A 14,289-nucleotide genomic window follows, 5' to 3' on the forward strand; every position below is an offset into this window, starting at 1 on the left:
AGCGCATGATGCTAACACGTACTCGCTTTCCAAAGTTGGTAAGGAGATGTAGGAGTTGCACTAACCAAAAACCTAGGTATCCGTCTCACTCTACTGATTCTGGTTCAGCATCGCAAGCAGCCAATGCTCCTCCTGGACCAGGAAGGAATGTTCATCGCGCTTCTCAGCATTCGGTACCGCGTCCTCATATGCACACCTACGGAGTTCCGGTGTGACGCAGTTTCAAATGACTGCTACGAGCGACTACTTTACAGTAAGCATCCATTCTCAACAAGAATGTGGACGTGGAACGTTTTGTGAAGCATACCTAGGGACCCGAAATACAAGTTTCACAATTCTACCCCATGGTAAAAACGCTTTCAAATTAGAGATTCTTCGAGAGACGATGCACACGCCCTACGTAATTTGGTGGCTTGGTGCCAGCGCAGCCCTACACAACGGTCCACTAGGCGAAGGACAACGACGCGAAAGGATACTCAATTCCCAGGATATCCTTTGTTGTGGCCTTACAAACAAAGCGGTGACTGGCTTTAAGTTCACGGCTGTTCCCGAGATAGCGGATGATTACGTTGCTGCTGCGGAGAAGACTTGGCGTTGTGTGGTTCGGGCCTTCACGATGTAGCCGGCAAGGTAGGAGTGACCGCTGCAAAATCGATCCCCAAAAAAGCACATAGCCACGTCGCACGCCAAAGCTCTTCATCTAGGTCGGTCCTTTGCGCGTTCAAAGAAACCTGCTGTCGCTCCAACGCGCTCAGGCCAACGCATCATCATCATCACCGATCCAACTGGGCAGACCTTCAGCAGTCTTCGACAAAACACCAGAGCATTACGGATATCGGCAATCACTATGCGACGTTCCTGCCTTCCATAGTCCACCATTTGGAAATTGCTGCGCCACTTGTTTGCGCCACGCGTCCTTACAGGGATTGATGATCTCATACCCAAGCGAATGCGCTAAGAAACCAGTGATCTGCACGGCTATGCGGCCTGCACAGCACTAGCCACACTGTCTTTGGAGACAAGAAACATGCGTGACTGACGAGGCCGGGGAGGGCAAACCCCAGGAACGTGATCATGGTTGTTCTTGGATGCCAAGGTTAGCTACGCAATGGTCGTGGCTGACGTTTGCTGTCATGTCTCTTGACCAAGCAAGGCACAGTCGTAGGTGCCGGGTGTATATATACTGGCAGCTTGAAGTCAATATGTTCCACATCCACAGCTTCGTAACATTCCGAGTACTGCTTCTTACCAGCTTCTTACCAGCTTCACACTTGATATCTTGACAGCGACTTCCGATACCCACACTTACCGCCAACATGCTCTTCACACGTCTCCTCTCGATCATCCTGCGCACAGCGCAATGGGTCTTCGCAGCCATCGTCCTCGGTCTCACAGCGTACTTCCTCTACCAACGTTCTCGATACGACCAGGGGCCTCTAGGCCGATTGATCTTCTCAGTGATCTGGTCTTCGCTGTCCATCCTCTTCGCTGTCATCTGGGCCATCCCCACGAGCTCGAGCATCACTGGCTACACATCCGACTTCAGTAAGTCCTCTCAACTCTATTACTATGGACCCATCCATCTACTAACAGCTCCTGCTTAGTCTTCACCGCCGGTTGGGCCGCTGTCTTCGGCCTCCTCGTCAGCTGGTTCAACGGCTCTGGATGTGGTAGCGCGTGGGCTTGGGGCGGCGTGTCTTTCCGTCGCGACAACTCTTGTGGTCAATGGCAGGCTGCTCAGGCTTTCTCGTTCTTGTCTATGATCCTTTGGTTCGCAACTGGAGTGCTTGGTATTTTGACAGTGCACCGTCTTCGCAAGGCTGCCGCGTAAGTTTTGTGCTAGTGTTCTGTGGGGATTGTGTTAATGGGAATATAGTCGTGGCTCGCACGTCTAAATGCGATTGCCTTACCTACGAGGATTTATCGACCAGTATCACACTTTTGCCAGACGAGAATAGCTTGGATGAGCGAGATGTTGCTGTTCGGCGGTGGGCTTGGGTCGGACCGTCGGAAACAGTATCAGGATGATTTGCTAGCAACTTTGATCGAAACTCCCTCCTCTTATGATCTAATGTCGATATCCCAGCGAGCGAGGAGTTGTTCTGCTTTTGTTTTCTTTGTTTACTCGTAATTCCCTGCCTGTACGATGTTAGCATTTGTCTTTACCAAATAACAATTCACATGCATACTACAACTGTACAGTGCAATCCTGAAAGTTCTCCGACATCTTCTGTCTACATTTTTGGCGCTTACTGCTTTGAGGTCGAGGCAAGATTTTGTTGCTCATTGTAATTAACCTGACTTGGCGGTAGCAGTCAACTCGAACTCCAGTGATCATAAGTCCGTTGTAGCTAGAGCCTCTATTTATCTCCTGATGCAAGTCTTGCAATCTTGAATTGAATTGGTGATTTGTCGACGTATTTCGAGACTACGTAGCTCGCCTCGACACAAGGGAAGATCTTCACAAGTCAGTTCACAGCAGCAAGAGAGCCGCATTCACTCAACAAGAACTAATCAATGATCTGGCAAGCGTGAAGGGGAGTGAAAGCTCATTGTAACCCCGTTTTCTCTAGTTCGCGGGTAGCCTCTCTCTTCCGGAGCAACTTCTCTCTCCTGCTTCGATAAAATGGTACGCCCCTCACTAACTTTACTACACCATCGATTACACACTACCATTAACTATCAACTCAACACGACCTATCAGCGCTCGAGATCGAGTCTCAAGATCAACAACCTTATGCAATCCAATCCCACGAACATCGTTCCACCCACCATGTCTGAGGACAGCCCCCGAGCCAGTAAGATGGACCAAGTCTTCAAGGGCATCCATCGTCGGCTTTCCAGCTTCGGAAACTCCACAACACCGTCCAAGGCCGCCACCGAGACGTTGTCGGCGATCGCGGACGAAGCCTTTTCTTCCCATTCGTCGTCACCATTCAGCTCAGTCAAGAGCGCTCCCCAACGTCGAAACGATGAGCGTGACACTCGGCTCCTTTCCCTGGACAAGCTTATGAGCGGTACCATGATAGCCGAAAAGAACAAGCTCTGGTTCGAGAAGCTCAACGTCGCCGTCAGAACTCTGATGAACTCCTCAGACTATGACCCTTCACATGATTACGAGCACATCCAGCGAGTCATCCTCAACGTGCACCACATCTGGAGCGCCGAGAAGCATCGCGAGGAGTTCCGCAACGTAGACCCCCTAGTCATCTACGTCGCGGCTCTAGTACACGATGTCGCGGATGACAAGTACCTGACTGACGAATTGACCGTTGAGCTACAGAGTGAGGTGACAGACCAGGACAAACAGGTGCGGCAGAGAGACGCCATCGAAGCATTCATCAAAAAAGCTGCCCCAGAATGCCCACCCTACATTTGGGGTCCTGCGACACACATTGCATCTCTAGTCTCGTTCACACGTGAACTGCGCAAACCCGAACTCATTGCGCAGCAGTGCATGGCGTATCCTGCTCTCCAGATAGTGCAAGATGCCGATCGTCTTGATGGCCTAGGTGCGTTGGGAATTGTACGTGGTGCAGTGTACGGGGGCGCAAATCAGCCGCGTGGTACTGGTACGGTCCGACGGGTCTGTCAGATAGTCGACGAGCGCCATTCTCATTATGTAGAGATGATGAAGACACGTACGGGTAAGAAGGAGGCGAGCAAGCGCTGGGACGCGATGGAGGAAATACGCGACCAGATTGTGCAGCAGGCAGACTGCAGGAGCGTGCTGGAAGAGAACTGAGCCTGGGGGAAAGACGGCGAATGGGAAGAGATGCCCACAGAACGTGACTAGATGCTTTCCGTTTTAGCGAAAGTTGTCTTTGGTATTGTCGCGTTCTTCCTGGTGTATACATAGATTAACATATGAAATATACTCTAAAAGGGACAAGTTGCCTTCGTTGATAGATATGATTACCAGCAGAAGCGTGTGTGCTGTAGACACTCAATGAACACAATGTTGCAGAAGAACGAGTAGCTTTATTATTAGTCTCGTGCATGAGCCATCGAGGTGGTATACCTCGCTTCGAGGGGCACTGCTTTCAGCAATTCCATCGATCGGCGACCACTACCTGCTTTAAGTTTTACCCACGCCGAGAAAACGAGCTTGTCTGGTTGCCACAAATATGTGAGAATGTTTTTAGATGGATGCGAAGACTATGCGAGAGTGAAAGCGCATCGTTGGTGATGCCCAGGTGGTCCGCGATCCAGCGTTCATGCTAGTCGCCCAAAGTAGACTAGCGCCTCGCTTGAAGCACACCTGCCGTCTCTAATTCTCAGCTCACAAGCAGCACCTCGAACTTTCAGACTCCGACCAGCTCGACATCACGCCGCCAAAATGTCCGCCAACTCGCTGAACAAGATCGCGCCCAACAGCCCCTCGAGGCAGAACCCCTCTGAGATCGAGACCAGCATCGCCAGCGCAAGTTCACCGGTCAATTGCACACTGACGGCCACGGCTAACATTTGTGATAGGCGTTGACTGACCTCGAGAACAACGTGCCCGACCTGAAGGCTTCTCTGCGCCCTCTCCAGTTCGTCTCTGCTCGCGAGGTATGACAACCCGAACACCACGATGCGCTCTCGAGCGTCGCCTACACACACACCTACACCCATACCCTATAACTGAAGAGGCGGTGGGCACTGGGCAGCAACATCATGCTGACACCAGGATTCTTAGATCGAGGTTGGCCACGGACGCAAGGCTATTGTCATCTTCGTCCCTGTTCCCCTTCTGTCCGGATGGCACAAGGCCCAGCAGCGGTATGTTGTGCTCTCGAATCGATGCAATTCGCATACTAACGGTCCTCAGTCTCACCCGTGAGCTCGAGAAGAAGTTCTCCGACCGCCACGTCCTGATCGTTGCTTCCCGCCGCATTCTTCCCCGCCCCAAGCGCTCCAACCGCTCGCGCACCACCCAGACCCAGAAGCGTCCCCAATCCCGGACTCTCACCGCTGTCCACGACGCCATCCTGACCGACCTCGTCTACCCCGTCGAGATTGTCGGCAAGCGTCTCCGTACCCGCGAGGACGGCAGCAAGATCCTCAAGGTTGTCCTTGACGAGAAGGAGCGCGGCGGTGTTGACTACAGGCTCGACACCTACAGCGAGGTCTACAAGCGCCTCACTGGCAAGGGCGTCAACTTCGAGTTCCCCCAGAGCCAGCAGACCGACTACTAGATCTAGGCGGTTCGTTGGGTTTGGTCGATCTCGTTAAATCTTCATGGGTCAGGAGTACGGCAGGGCTTCGGTTATGCGTCATGTACCGGCATCAAAAAGGAATGAGAATGAGATGACATGAGCCTGTATTAGGCACCCCTTCAAGATACCATTTGCAATTGATTTCTTTTACTGTTCGTGATGGTCTTCTTTGCCCTGACCATGGTACTATCTACTGCCTGTCCAGCTCAGGGTAATGCCTAAACACACCCATGCTGAATGGCTTCCGTCTCTCGCTCCCGAGGTACTCCTTGATCCCCTTGGTCTCCTTGACACTATCATAGAAGGCTCCGAACAAGGTCGGGTAGTTCTTCTTCCTCGCTGCTATTTCCTTTGGGAATGCAAACTCCAGTCCACTCAGCACATGCCAGACAGTAGTATCAGCATAGCTTAGACTATCCCCAACAAGGAACTTGCCCTGTCCTTGCGCCTCGTTGCCCTTGAGCACGCGCTCGAAGAAGCCCAGAAACTTGGGAATGCGGTTCTCGCGGAAGTCTGTTGCCTTCTTCACCGACTCCTCCTTCTGATCCTCGTAGTATTTCGCAACCGCGATGGGGTGGTGCGTGTCGTGGGCTTCATTGTTGAGGTCCAGCGCTGTGAGCGTGTGCGAGAGGATCCACGCCTTCTCTGCCTCGTCTGCGCCGCCGAGGCCGAGCTTATCACCGAGGTAGGCGAGGATGGAGGGAGTCTGATAGATCAGCAGCGCGGCGCCGTTCTTGCCCTCGCCTGGGATGCGCAAGGCGGGTGGGGCGAAGGTGGGTGGGTTGCCGTCGGAGCCTGTGGACGATTGGTCCGTGAGGGAGCTGATGACTTTCATGCCTGAAGGGGTTGTTAGCTATACAGGTATATGATGCGATTGAAGCGCAAGGTGCGTACCATCTTCCGACTCATTGGCGACGTCCTTGTAGGAGACGCCGGCTGCTTCGAACGCCAGGCGGATGAACTCTCCACGTCCGGGGATACCGGGCCAGTACAGCAACTCATATGGAGGCTGGGTGCGTGCCTTCTTGTTCGCGGACATGGCGGTAGTGTAGTGTCGAAGCGCAATGGGGCTTTGGGTATGGTGTATAGAGAGCTGTAGGAAGTTATGGGGGCTAAGGAGAGGTCGAAAGGCGGTGCGAAGCATGCGGTTGCAATGGCTGCGTTGTCAGTCCATTATAACGAGGGGAAGAGAGCACCATGTCAGGTTGACGTTCCATTGCCGCTCGGCGTGCTCTATGCAGCGTGTTTGGCGTCATTGTGGGGTTGTGGTTGGACTGCGAGATCGTAGATGCTGACATCAGATGCGGAATTGCGCCGAGACCGAGCAATGCTAGGACATCAGATGCAAGTCAACCTGCCAGCTGGCTTGAAGTTATCGTAGTCACTTCACAGCAATGCCGAGTTTAGTCACTGAGATGGGATCAATTGGCTGGTCTGTTCGTCGCTGCTGATGTCTCGCTACCTAGGTGCAGACTCTCGGAACAGGTTCCGAGAATTGGGGAGCTCAGCCTTCGTTCAGCAGCGGCTGAGCAGGAGGGGGAGGCGCGAACGAAGATGTATCAAGCGATGTAAACACAGAATTTATGGGTCCATTGAATCATAATCTCAGCTCATGAGCTCCGCTCACTTGTTGTGCGATACCGATCGTTAGGAACGTTCATGTCGCCTTTGTCACTCCTCTGTTTGCTGACAGAATGCTACCTGATAGTTAATGAGGGCACCAGTAATGGTTCTACGAGCTCCATAACAATCTCCCATTATCATGCCATCGGGCTGTGTGCTGTCAATAATGTTTCGTGTTACAGAAGGGGGCAGAAGGCGATACGCTCGCCTGTACCCCCAATAGCCCACCGCAGCAGCTTTCATGCACGGAAAGGGCTGCGCCATGTTGCGAGAAATCAAACGTTTGCTACAAATCTACCAACACCACAGATGCAAATCTTGAGGAGACGCTAGGCGCTCCACGTCTCTACTTATCCAAATCTGTGTCTCGGTTTCAGTCCCGTTAGATCGCAACTTCCTGGAGGAATAGCCCTGGAGACGTGATCGGCCGCCCTACACCGTTCAGGTCTAGACTTCCCGCCCGGACCCTCTTCCACGCCCGCTAAGTTCATCACCCAGGAGTGCTGCCTTCAGCTCATCCTACCCGCACCGAACCACGGTTGGACAATCTGTTGTTCGCCATAACAATCTCGCCACTATGTCGAGCTACAATGAATACGATCGACTCATTCATCAGATGCAATCATTTCGCGCGTCTGATGAGGCCAGAGAGCAGTTTGTTACAGTACGTGTCGCTGAGTCGCGTGTGCGGCCGCGCGACAAATACTAATCCATCAATAGGAAATTCTAGCAAAGTATCGCGAATTGTCCGAAGAGCACGCCAACTTGAAGAATGACTATTTGAGTGAAAGAGATATCAGGAGGAATTATCAGAGGACTGTGGATGAGAAGCAGGCTTTGGTGGGAGATTACACACGTCAGCTGGTGCGTTACTCGCTGTTATGTCAGCCTTGCCAATTCTCATGCTGACTTTGGCTACAGGAAGCAAGTTCATTTGTGTTGGCACTAATTGATGGGGATGGAGCTATCGTAAGTATTTGCGAGTCCCTGAAGTTCATTATTGTCCTGTGGCGACTTTATATCGATCCTGGCCCACATGTGGTTGGCAACATGTACAGGATATGGCGACACGGACATACAGCCGAAAGACTTGATTGCTGATTTTGAATATGCAGTTTCAGGATGCTTTACTCCAAGCCGCTGGTGCTGATGGAGGTTCAGAAGCTGCTTCCCTCCTGTATCATGCAATTCGCGACCATGTTGCTTCGTTGTACAACAGCTCAGGCAGCTGGCCCATTATGGTCCAGGTCTATCTAAGTCTCGATAAGCTTGCACAGAAGTTGGCGTCGGTTGGCCTTCTTCGGTCGCCTCAGGATCTACGAGCTTTTGCGCAGCGCTTCAGCGTCAATCAGCCCTTATTTAGTATAATCGACGTCGGTCACGGAAAAGAAAGAGCCGATCACAAGATTAAGGGTATTGCGTCTCTTCTAATCAAGCTGACTGATACTAATACTGCCCTGCAGAAATGCTTCGTACCTTTAGCGACAATCCCACCTGCCGTCATATCGTCTTCGGTGGTTGCCACGACGCAGGATACCTACTAAACCTCGAACACTTCAAACACGATACCGCGAAATCCAGTCGCATCACACTTCTGGAGACCACACCTGCCTACCGCGGCTTCGCAGATTTAGCCAACTTCAAGCGTACTCGTTTCGACGACGTCTTCAAGAGCGAGCCCCTCCCTGACTACCAGCCTCCAGTGAATGGCTTCGGTCAATTTTCTGTACAGTCGCCAGTACAGGCACCAGTACAACCACTCCCACGTTCAGTCACGAACAACACCAACACATCATCACCTACGTTCACTCCGAGAGCTTCCGTCGCCTCTCCCTCACCCAGCGTAACCCCGATCTCAGCTGCTGCGCCTAGCGAGTCGAATGGCGACTCTTCCTGGGGTAAGAAACGCATCCTGTATCGATTTCGTTAGAAGCATTGCTAACAAGAGTCCAGCCACCGTTGGCAAAGCCGGTGCTCCTGAAAACGGCAGCATTTCGATCGCACCTACTACGGCCGCTACTAAGAAAAACACTAAGAAGAAATACGCTTATTACAACAAAGCTGGTCAGAGACTTGATGAGCCACTGCCATCGAAAGATCCTGCTGCCGCAGCTTCGCTCGAAGCACGCATGAAGAAAGTCGGCAAGAAGATGTGTAATCATTGGTAAGCTGCCACTTCGGAGTGCTGAGACTACGACGAGCAACTTCCAGTGCTCCACTGTTGCTACTGAGACCCGACTAATATACCGTGCAGGCATCTTGGCGGCTACTGCGAGAATGGCAAATTCTGCAATTTCCAACACGAGCCGAAACTTACACCCGCTGAGCTGAATGCCTTGCGCTACAAGACGCGTAGCTTGGCTTGCAAGAACAAAGGCTGCGAGAACATTGACTGCTGTAAGTACACATGTGGAAGAGGCCTTCACGCGACGATGGCTCTCAACCTCGTCGTATCATGGATCTGCGGTAATGCTAACATTACGGCTTCAGATCTGGGTCATCAATGTGCTCTTGAGCGCGACCATGGATATTGTTCATTCCCCGAGAACTGTAAGTACCGTCGACGTGAAAATACGCTGTAGCTTTGCTGATTTCTTGTTTCTCCACAGGCCACCTTCGTGCTACGCATGGCATGGACAAGGTCAAATACGTCAGATACGACAAGGACGATAATGCAGATTACGCTCCTTAGTTGAGTGAGATGAACGATGTTGGTGGCCCAAGGTGTCAGATCAGTCGGAAGTCATGTCGACCACGGAAGTCTCGCGGCGGCCATGTTGTCTAGATAGTATTAAATTGCTAATCATATTCTCTTGTCTTCGTTAAGCTAATTCCCATTAACTCACTGTTCTATGTGAATCATCTCTTGCGAGGAGAGTTGAGTCGTCCTGTGGTACATCCACCACTAATCTAATGGAGACTCGCGGAAGCAACCTGCGAAGCGATCCCGGCCGAACCTAGGCGACTAGACGATTAGACCCTTTGTTTTCCCCACACTCCACACGAAGACCACGCGAACGCCAGAAACTGACGGGGCGGATAATATGACGGGACAAGCAATGCTGGTGAACTTTGTCCTGCGGCCTTATTCAAGCCGCGGCAACTGAATTCGGCAGTACGGTAGGGGGCTCTTCTAACGTAATCCCTCCACAAAGACGCGGGATAGGACCGACTTCTTAGTGAAAATAGTTCATTACGCATGCATTGCAAGATCCTATTCACTGACTGTCCTGTTACCCTCAAAACGCTTTTCCCAACATGCCGTTCTTGTACTCCGACACGCAACCAAAGATCCTCATTGCAGGGGCCGGTATCGGCGGACTGACCACCGCGCTAGCACTCCATGCCGCGGGCTTCAGCGACGTTCAGATCTTTGAGACAGCATCAACGCTCACCACACTCGGCGTCGGCATCAATGTTCAACCTTCTGCAGTTCTGATTCTGCGGAATCTGGGTCTGCTCGAGGCCCTGGAAAAGACTGGCATCAAAACGGCAGAGCTGAACTTCTACAATCGTCATGGAGATTCTATTTTGAGCGAGCCAAGAGGGATGAATGCAGGTTACGAAGTGCCTCAATTCTCAATTCATCGTGGAGAATTCCAGATGTTGCTTCTGAGCGCTGTGAAAGAACGCCTTGGCAACGATGCTCTACATCTGAACCATGCGCTGGCGGCGTTTGATCAAAACGACGAAAGCATCACAGCGCGCTTCGCGCATCGAAGGGATGGTGCCCCGGTGGACGAGTCAAGCGTAACAGGCGATATCTTGATCGCAGCCGATGGTATCAATTCCGCAGCAAGAAGGCTTCTCTACCCCGGCGAAGGCCCACCACGCTTTTCAGGACGCATGCTCTGGCGCGGGTGCATCGAGCGCGACCAGTACCTCACAGGCGCAAGCATGGTGTGGGCAGGTCATGCCGATCAAAAGTTCATCGCATACCCCATCAGCGCACGAGCAGCTGCCAAAGGCAAAAGTTTAGTCAACTGGATTGCAGAGCTACGCACACGCGACAAGGACGACACAGACCTCACACCCCCCAAAACCGACTGGACCAAAGCCGTCAAGAAAGACATTTTCGCAGGGCCCTTTGAGACATGGAGATGCGGCGGCCTTGAAATGAAGGATCTGATCGACAGCACAGAGAAAGTCTTCGAATTCCCCATGTCAGATCGCGACCCTGTAGAAGCCTGGTCTTTCGGCCGTCTTACTCTCATGGGCGACGCAGCACACGCCATGTACCCCATCGGTTCAAACGGCGCATCACAAGCCATCATCGACGCGGAAACGCTCGCTAAACACCTTTCCAGTAACATTTCTGATATTCCAGCCGCGCTGAAGGCCTACGAGCAAGAGAGGTTACCGCCCACCGCTAAGATTGTCATGGCGAATCGTGCGAACGGGCCGGATCATGTCTTGCAGCTTGCTGAGGAGAGGGCGCCCGATGGGTTTAAGAATGTGTATGATGTTATTCCTAAGGATGAGCTGGAGGAGATTGGTAGAGTGTATAAGAAGGTTGCAGGGTTTGAGATGGAGAGTGTTAATGTGAAGGCGAAGGAGACCGAGGGGGTGCACAGGGAGAAGGGGCTGAAGAGTCCGGCGGATTGGATACAGTGATAGATTTATCAAACGAGAAAACGATAGTATAGCCTGTTGAAGCTGCGCATTCTGTATATCGTTGACAGGTGTGAACCCGAGTTTCTCCGATACTTGCAACCCATATTGCAGGCACGTGCTGGGCACGATGACGTTCACGCTAGTCTAGTGCGAAGAGTAGTTTTCAACCGAAAGGAGATGGAACGCTATCCCTACCAACCTCCTCATTTTGGTACCATTAGGATTCGTTCATCATTACTTCGTTATTGCTTGCTAAAAACATCTAGTAAACTATCTATGAGCCCTAATGCCGGTGGCAGCGCCATCGCGGCCGTACCAAGGCCCCAAATCTCTTGTTCAGGGCGGTGCACCCCTTCAGCGGTGCCGTCCAAGAGCCAACCCTACCATGATCATGCGCATCACTTTCTCGGCGCCGTCTTCGACCAATACATCAGTCTGGACGATTGCCTGTTCCAGGGTCACTGGCCCTCTGAGGATGCTCGTGAAGGCTTTGATGCCTGCACCATAGCAGCCGTCTGCTCCTTCCCCGATGGTACCAGCTAGTGCAACCACCTGCGCCCCGTTCCGCTTTGCGCGACGAGCAATCTCTGTCGTCATCTGTCTTCGTCAGCGTTCTGATGGAGAAGCAACGATAAAGGATACCTACCTTTCCGTTTGGTGACTGGAAATCCAGAGCGCCCTCCGCCGTAATCACGAAATCCCACTGATTCTCGAAAACCCGGTCGAATTCAAAGTACTCGTTGATGGCTTCGGCGCGGGCACGCAATGTAGCGCCGAGCAACATCAAACCTGCTCCGAGACCTCCACTGGCACCGCTGCCTGGGGTCTGAGAGATGTCCTCTCCAAGCGTCGACTGAGCAACCTGCGCCAGCCTCTCAAGCGATGATGCGAGCATTTCGACTTGAGCAGGCGTAGCTCCCTTCTGCGGCCCATACACTCGCGCGACTCCTTTGGAACCACAGAGCACATTCTTAATGTTGCATACGGCCTCTATCTGGACCTTCTCGGCTGCATTAACGTTAGGACCGGTATGGATGTGAGACGTGGGTGGCTTACCAGCATTCTTTTGTAGTCGAGGATGCACATCAGCCCAGCAGATGCTGGATAGGCGGGCTAACGATCGACCACCGCCGGCTTTGGGTAATTCCTCACCATATTCATCAAGCAACCGGACACCGAGAGCCTGGAGCATTCCCGCCCCTCCGTCTGAGGTTCCCGAATCTCCACATCCAATGATGATCTTTGTGGACCCTGCATCAAGCGCTCTCTTGATAAGCTGACCTACCCCATAAGTAGTGGTGATCGTTGGGTCGCGTTCGTCTTTCGGGACCAAGCGGAGGCCTGCCGCTGCCGCCATGTCCAATACAGCCGCCTTCTTGTCCTTGCCAATAAAACCAAGGTGCGATTCGACCGCCGATCCAGTAGGGCCGGTGACTGGCACGTCGACGATACATCCGCCATGGGCCGCTACCAATGCACGAGCAAAGCCCTCTCCACCGTCATGCAGAGGAAGTTTGCGCAGGATAACAGAACTGCGATCGAGCACCTTTCGGATGCCTGCCTCGATTGCATCAGCCACGTGTTCTGGGCCCAGACTCTCTTTGAACCCTGACGGTGCTACCAGAATCCTCAGTGGATGTCCGGCCAGAATGTCTGACGTTGGAGTGGGTAGAACCGCCGACGCCGAGTGCGTGAGGTCGTCTGCTTGCTGTTGCGGCAAGTCGAATGTCTTCAACGAAAGGAGTCGCGTGATCTGCGGTGCGAGTGTTGACGTTGCGGCTGGAGCAGTGTGGGCACATGGCTCCTTGCTTACTGACACGCTGGCGAGCATGTTTGATTCGAAGAGAGTAAAGCTGAGTAGATGATCACGAATAATGCTAATGAGACAGGATGTTGATCGAATGATGTCGAAATCGAAAAGCGAACGTGAGAACGTGGTAATGTAGAGCGAGCGTGCGTCAATCAATATGCCTGATTGGATACCGTCATCATATGGACCTACGACGTCCTTATATCTTGGTCCCAGACTCTGCTCGTCTGGAGTTGCACGCTCACGCGATAGACCTATGCGACATAGCCCGTAGAGCTATTTCCGGTGCATCACTTGGAAACGCCACCTGAGGTGTTACTTCCAGCCTCGAAACCACGGCATCAACGTCATTGAAACTGCAAGTACTCACACATTCATGAAACATGAATGCCGCACTTCCTAGCTCATGGCATCGTGGCATAGCCGGAAATGACGACTACTATAACACAGCCCTGCTAGCATTCGTACTACCAAGTGTATAGCTCTAAGTCATGGTTGGCTTTTCTTGATATCTTGATTAGTATTAATCCCGCATACCCAAAGTTCTTGACTGACCCACTTTGTTCTTGAGGTCTCGATTTCGGCCAATCGCGGCGATTGCACGAGGCTTCACCAAGCGGTCTAGCGAATAACCAAGCTGTACCTGCTTGGCAAGAAGAACCGAGCACAGCCAGGTAGCTGACGTCTACAAAGAAGGCTGCTGTCGTTGATCAGTCTCCACCGGGAAAAAGCTTACGATCTCGTGGCAGTAGCCGCAACCTCGTCATTGGCTATAGGGGACCTGAGATGTGGTGGCTACCGTGCGCCCACGCGACAGTTTTCTATTCTTGATTAGACCCTCGACAAGGGTCTCACCGTAGCCTTATCAACCTGAAGCTGGGCATCTCGAAGCCATCTTTCTTGGACCATGGCATTCACGCTACACCGGTGATACTGTACTTTGAGGTCATTTGGCAGTATAGTGCTTTTGGTACGGTGAACAGCCTCCTCTTGGTGAGCGCCTCTTTGACACTGCCTCAATTGGTGAGATTTGGCAAGAAG

General features: G+C 52.3%; 7 protein-coding genes across 7 annotated transcripts; 5 read left to right on the forward strand and 2 right to left on the reverse strand.

Moving 5' to 3' along the window:
• Nucleotides 1–1,316: 1,316 nt before the first annotated feature.
• Nucleotides 1,317–1,831, forward strand: J4E86_004138 (uncharacterized protein; the record flags this gene model as incomplete). The annotated part of the gene is made up of 2 exons (XM_051444682.1): nucleotides 1,317–1,545; nucleotides 1,605–1,831. 2 exons carry the CDS (start codon nucleotides 1,317–1,319, stop codon nucleotides 1,829–1,831), a joined length of 456 nt encoding a protein of 151 aa, XP_051304307.1.
• Nucleotides 1,832–2,773: 942 nt separating this feature from the next.
• Nucleotides 2,774–3,745, forward strand: J4E86_004139 (uncharacterized protein; the record flags this gene model as incomplete). The annotated part of the gene is made up of 1 exon (XM_051444683.1): nucleotides 2,774–3,745. The coding sequence occupies one exon, from the start codon at nucleotides 2,774–2,776 to the stop codon at nucleotides 3,743–3,745; it is 972 nt and encodes a 323-aa protein (XP_051304308.1).
• A 594-nt stretch (nucleotides 3,746–4,339) lies between these two features.
• Nucleotides 4,340–5,180, forward strand: CRP15 (40S ribosomal protein S7; the record flags this gene model as incomplete). Its single annotated transcript, XM_051444684.1, has 4 exons — nucleotides 4,340–4,423; nucleotides 4,477–4,554; nucleotides 4,682–4,764; nucleotides 4,814–5,180. The coding sequence occupies 4 exons, from the start codon at nucleotides 4,340–4,342 to the stop codon at nucleotides 5,178–5,180; spliced, it is 612 nt and encodes a 203-aa protein (XP_051304309.1).
• Nucleotides 5,181–5,391: 211 nt separating this feature from the next.
• On the reverse strand, nucleotides 5,392–6,240 carry J4E86_004141 (uncharacterized protein; the record flags this gene model as incomplete). Its single annotated transcript, XM_051444685.1, has 2 exons — nucleotides 5,392–6,038; nucleotides 6,096–6,240. 2 exons carry the CDS (start codon nucleotides 6,238–6,240, stop codon nucleotides 5,392–5,394), a joined length of 792 nt encoding a protein of 263 aa, XP_051304310.1.
• A 1,161-nt stretch (nucleotides 6,241–7,401) lies between these two features.
• Nucleotides 7,402–9,516, forward strand: J4E86_004142 (uncharacterized protein; the record flags this gene model as incomplete). Its single annotated transcript, XM_051444686.1, has 9 exons — nucleotides 7,402–7,488; nucleotides 7,545–7,688; nucleotides 7,746–7,793; nucleotides 7,940–8,237; nucleotides 8,288–8,722; nucleotides 8,778–8,988; nucleotides 9,079–9,221; nucleotides 9,315–9,374; nucleotides 9,434–9,516. The coding sequence occupies 9 exons, from the start codon at nucleotides 7,402–7,404 to the stop codon at nucleotides 9,514–9,516; spliced, it is 1,509 nt and encodes a 502-aa protein (XP_051304311.1).
• Nucleotides 9,517–10,082: 566 nt separating this feature from the next.
• J4E86_004143 (uncharacterized protein) lies at nucleotides 10,083–11,438 on the forward strand (the record flags this gene model as incomplete). Its single annotated transcript, XM_051444687.1, has 1 exon — nucleotides 10,083–11,438. The coding sequence occupies one exon, from the start codon at nucleotides 10,083–10,085 to the stop codon at nucleotides 11,436–11,438; it is 1,356 nt and encodes a 451-aa protein (XP_051304312.1).
• Nucleotides 11,439–11,792: 354 nt separating this feature from the next.
• On the reverse strand, nucleotides 11,793–13,269 carry J4E86_004144 (uncharacterized protein; the record flags this gene model as incomplete). The annotated part of the gene is made up of 3 exons (XM_051444688.1): nucleotides 11,793–12,035; nucleotides 12,085–12,446; nucleotides 12,495–13,269. The coding sequence occupies 3 exons, from the start codon at nucleotides 13,267–13,269 to the stop codon at nucleotides 11,793–11,795; spliced, it is 1,380 nt and encodes a 459-aa protein (XP_051304313.1).
• Nucleotides 13,270–14,289: the final 1,020 nt, after the last annotated feature.

The sequence above is a fragment of the Alternaria arbusti genome (assembly GCF_024043155.1).
Source record: "Alternaria arbusti strain BMP 1465 chromosome Unknown scaffold_4, whole genome shotgun sequence".
Taxonomy (NCBI): Eukaryota; Fungi; Ascomycota; class Dothideomycetes; order Pleosporales; family Pleosporaceae; genus Alternaria; species Alternaria arbusti.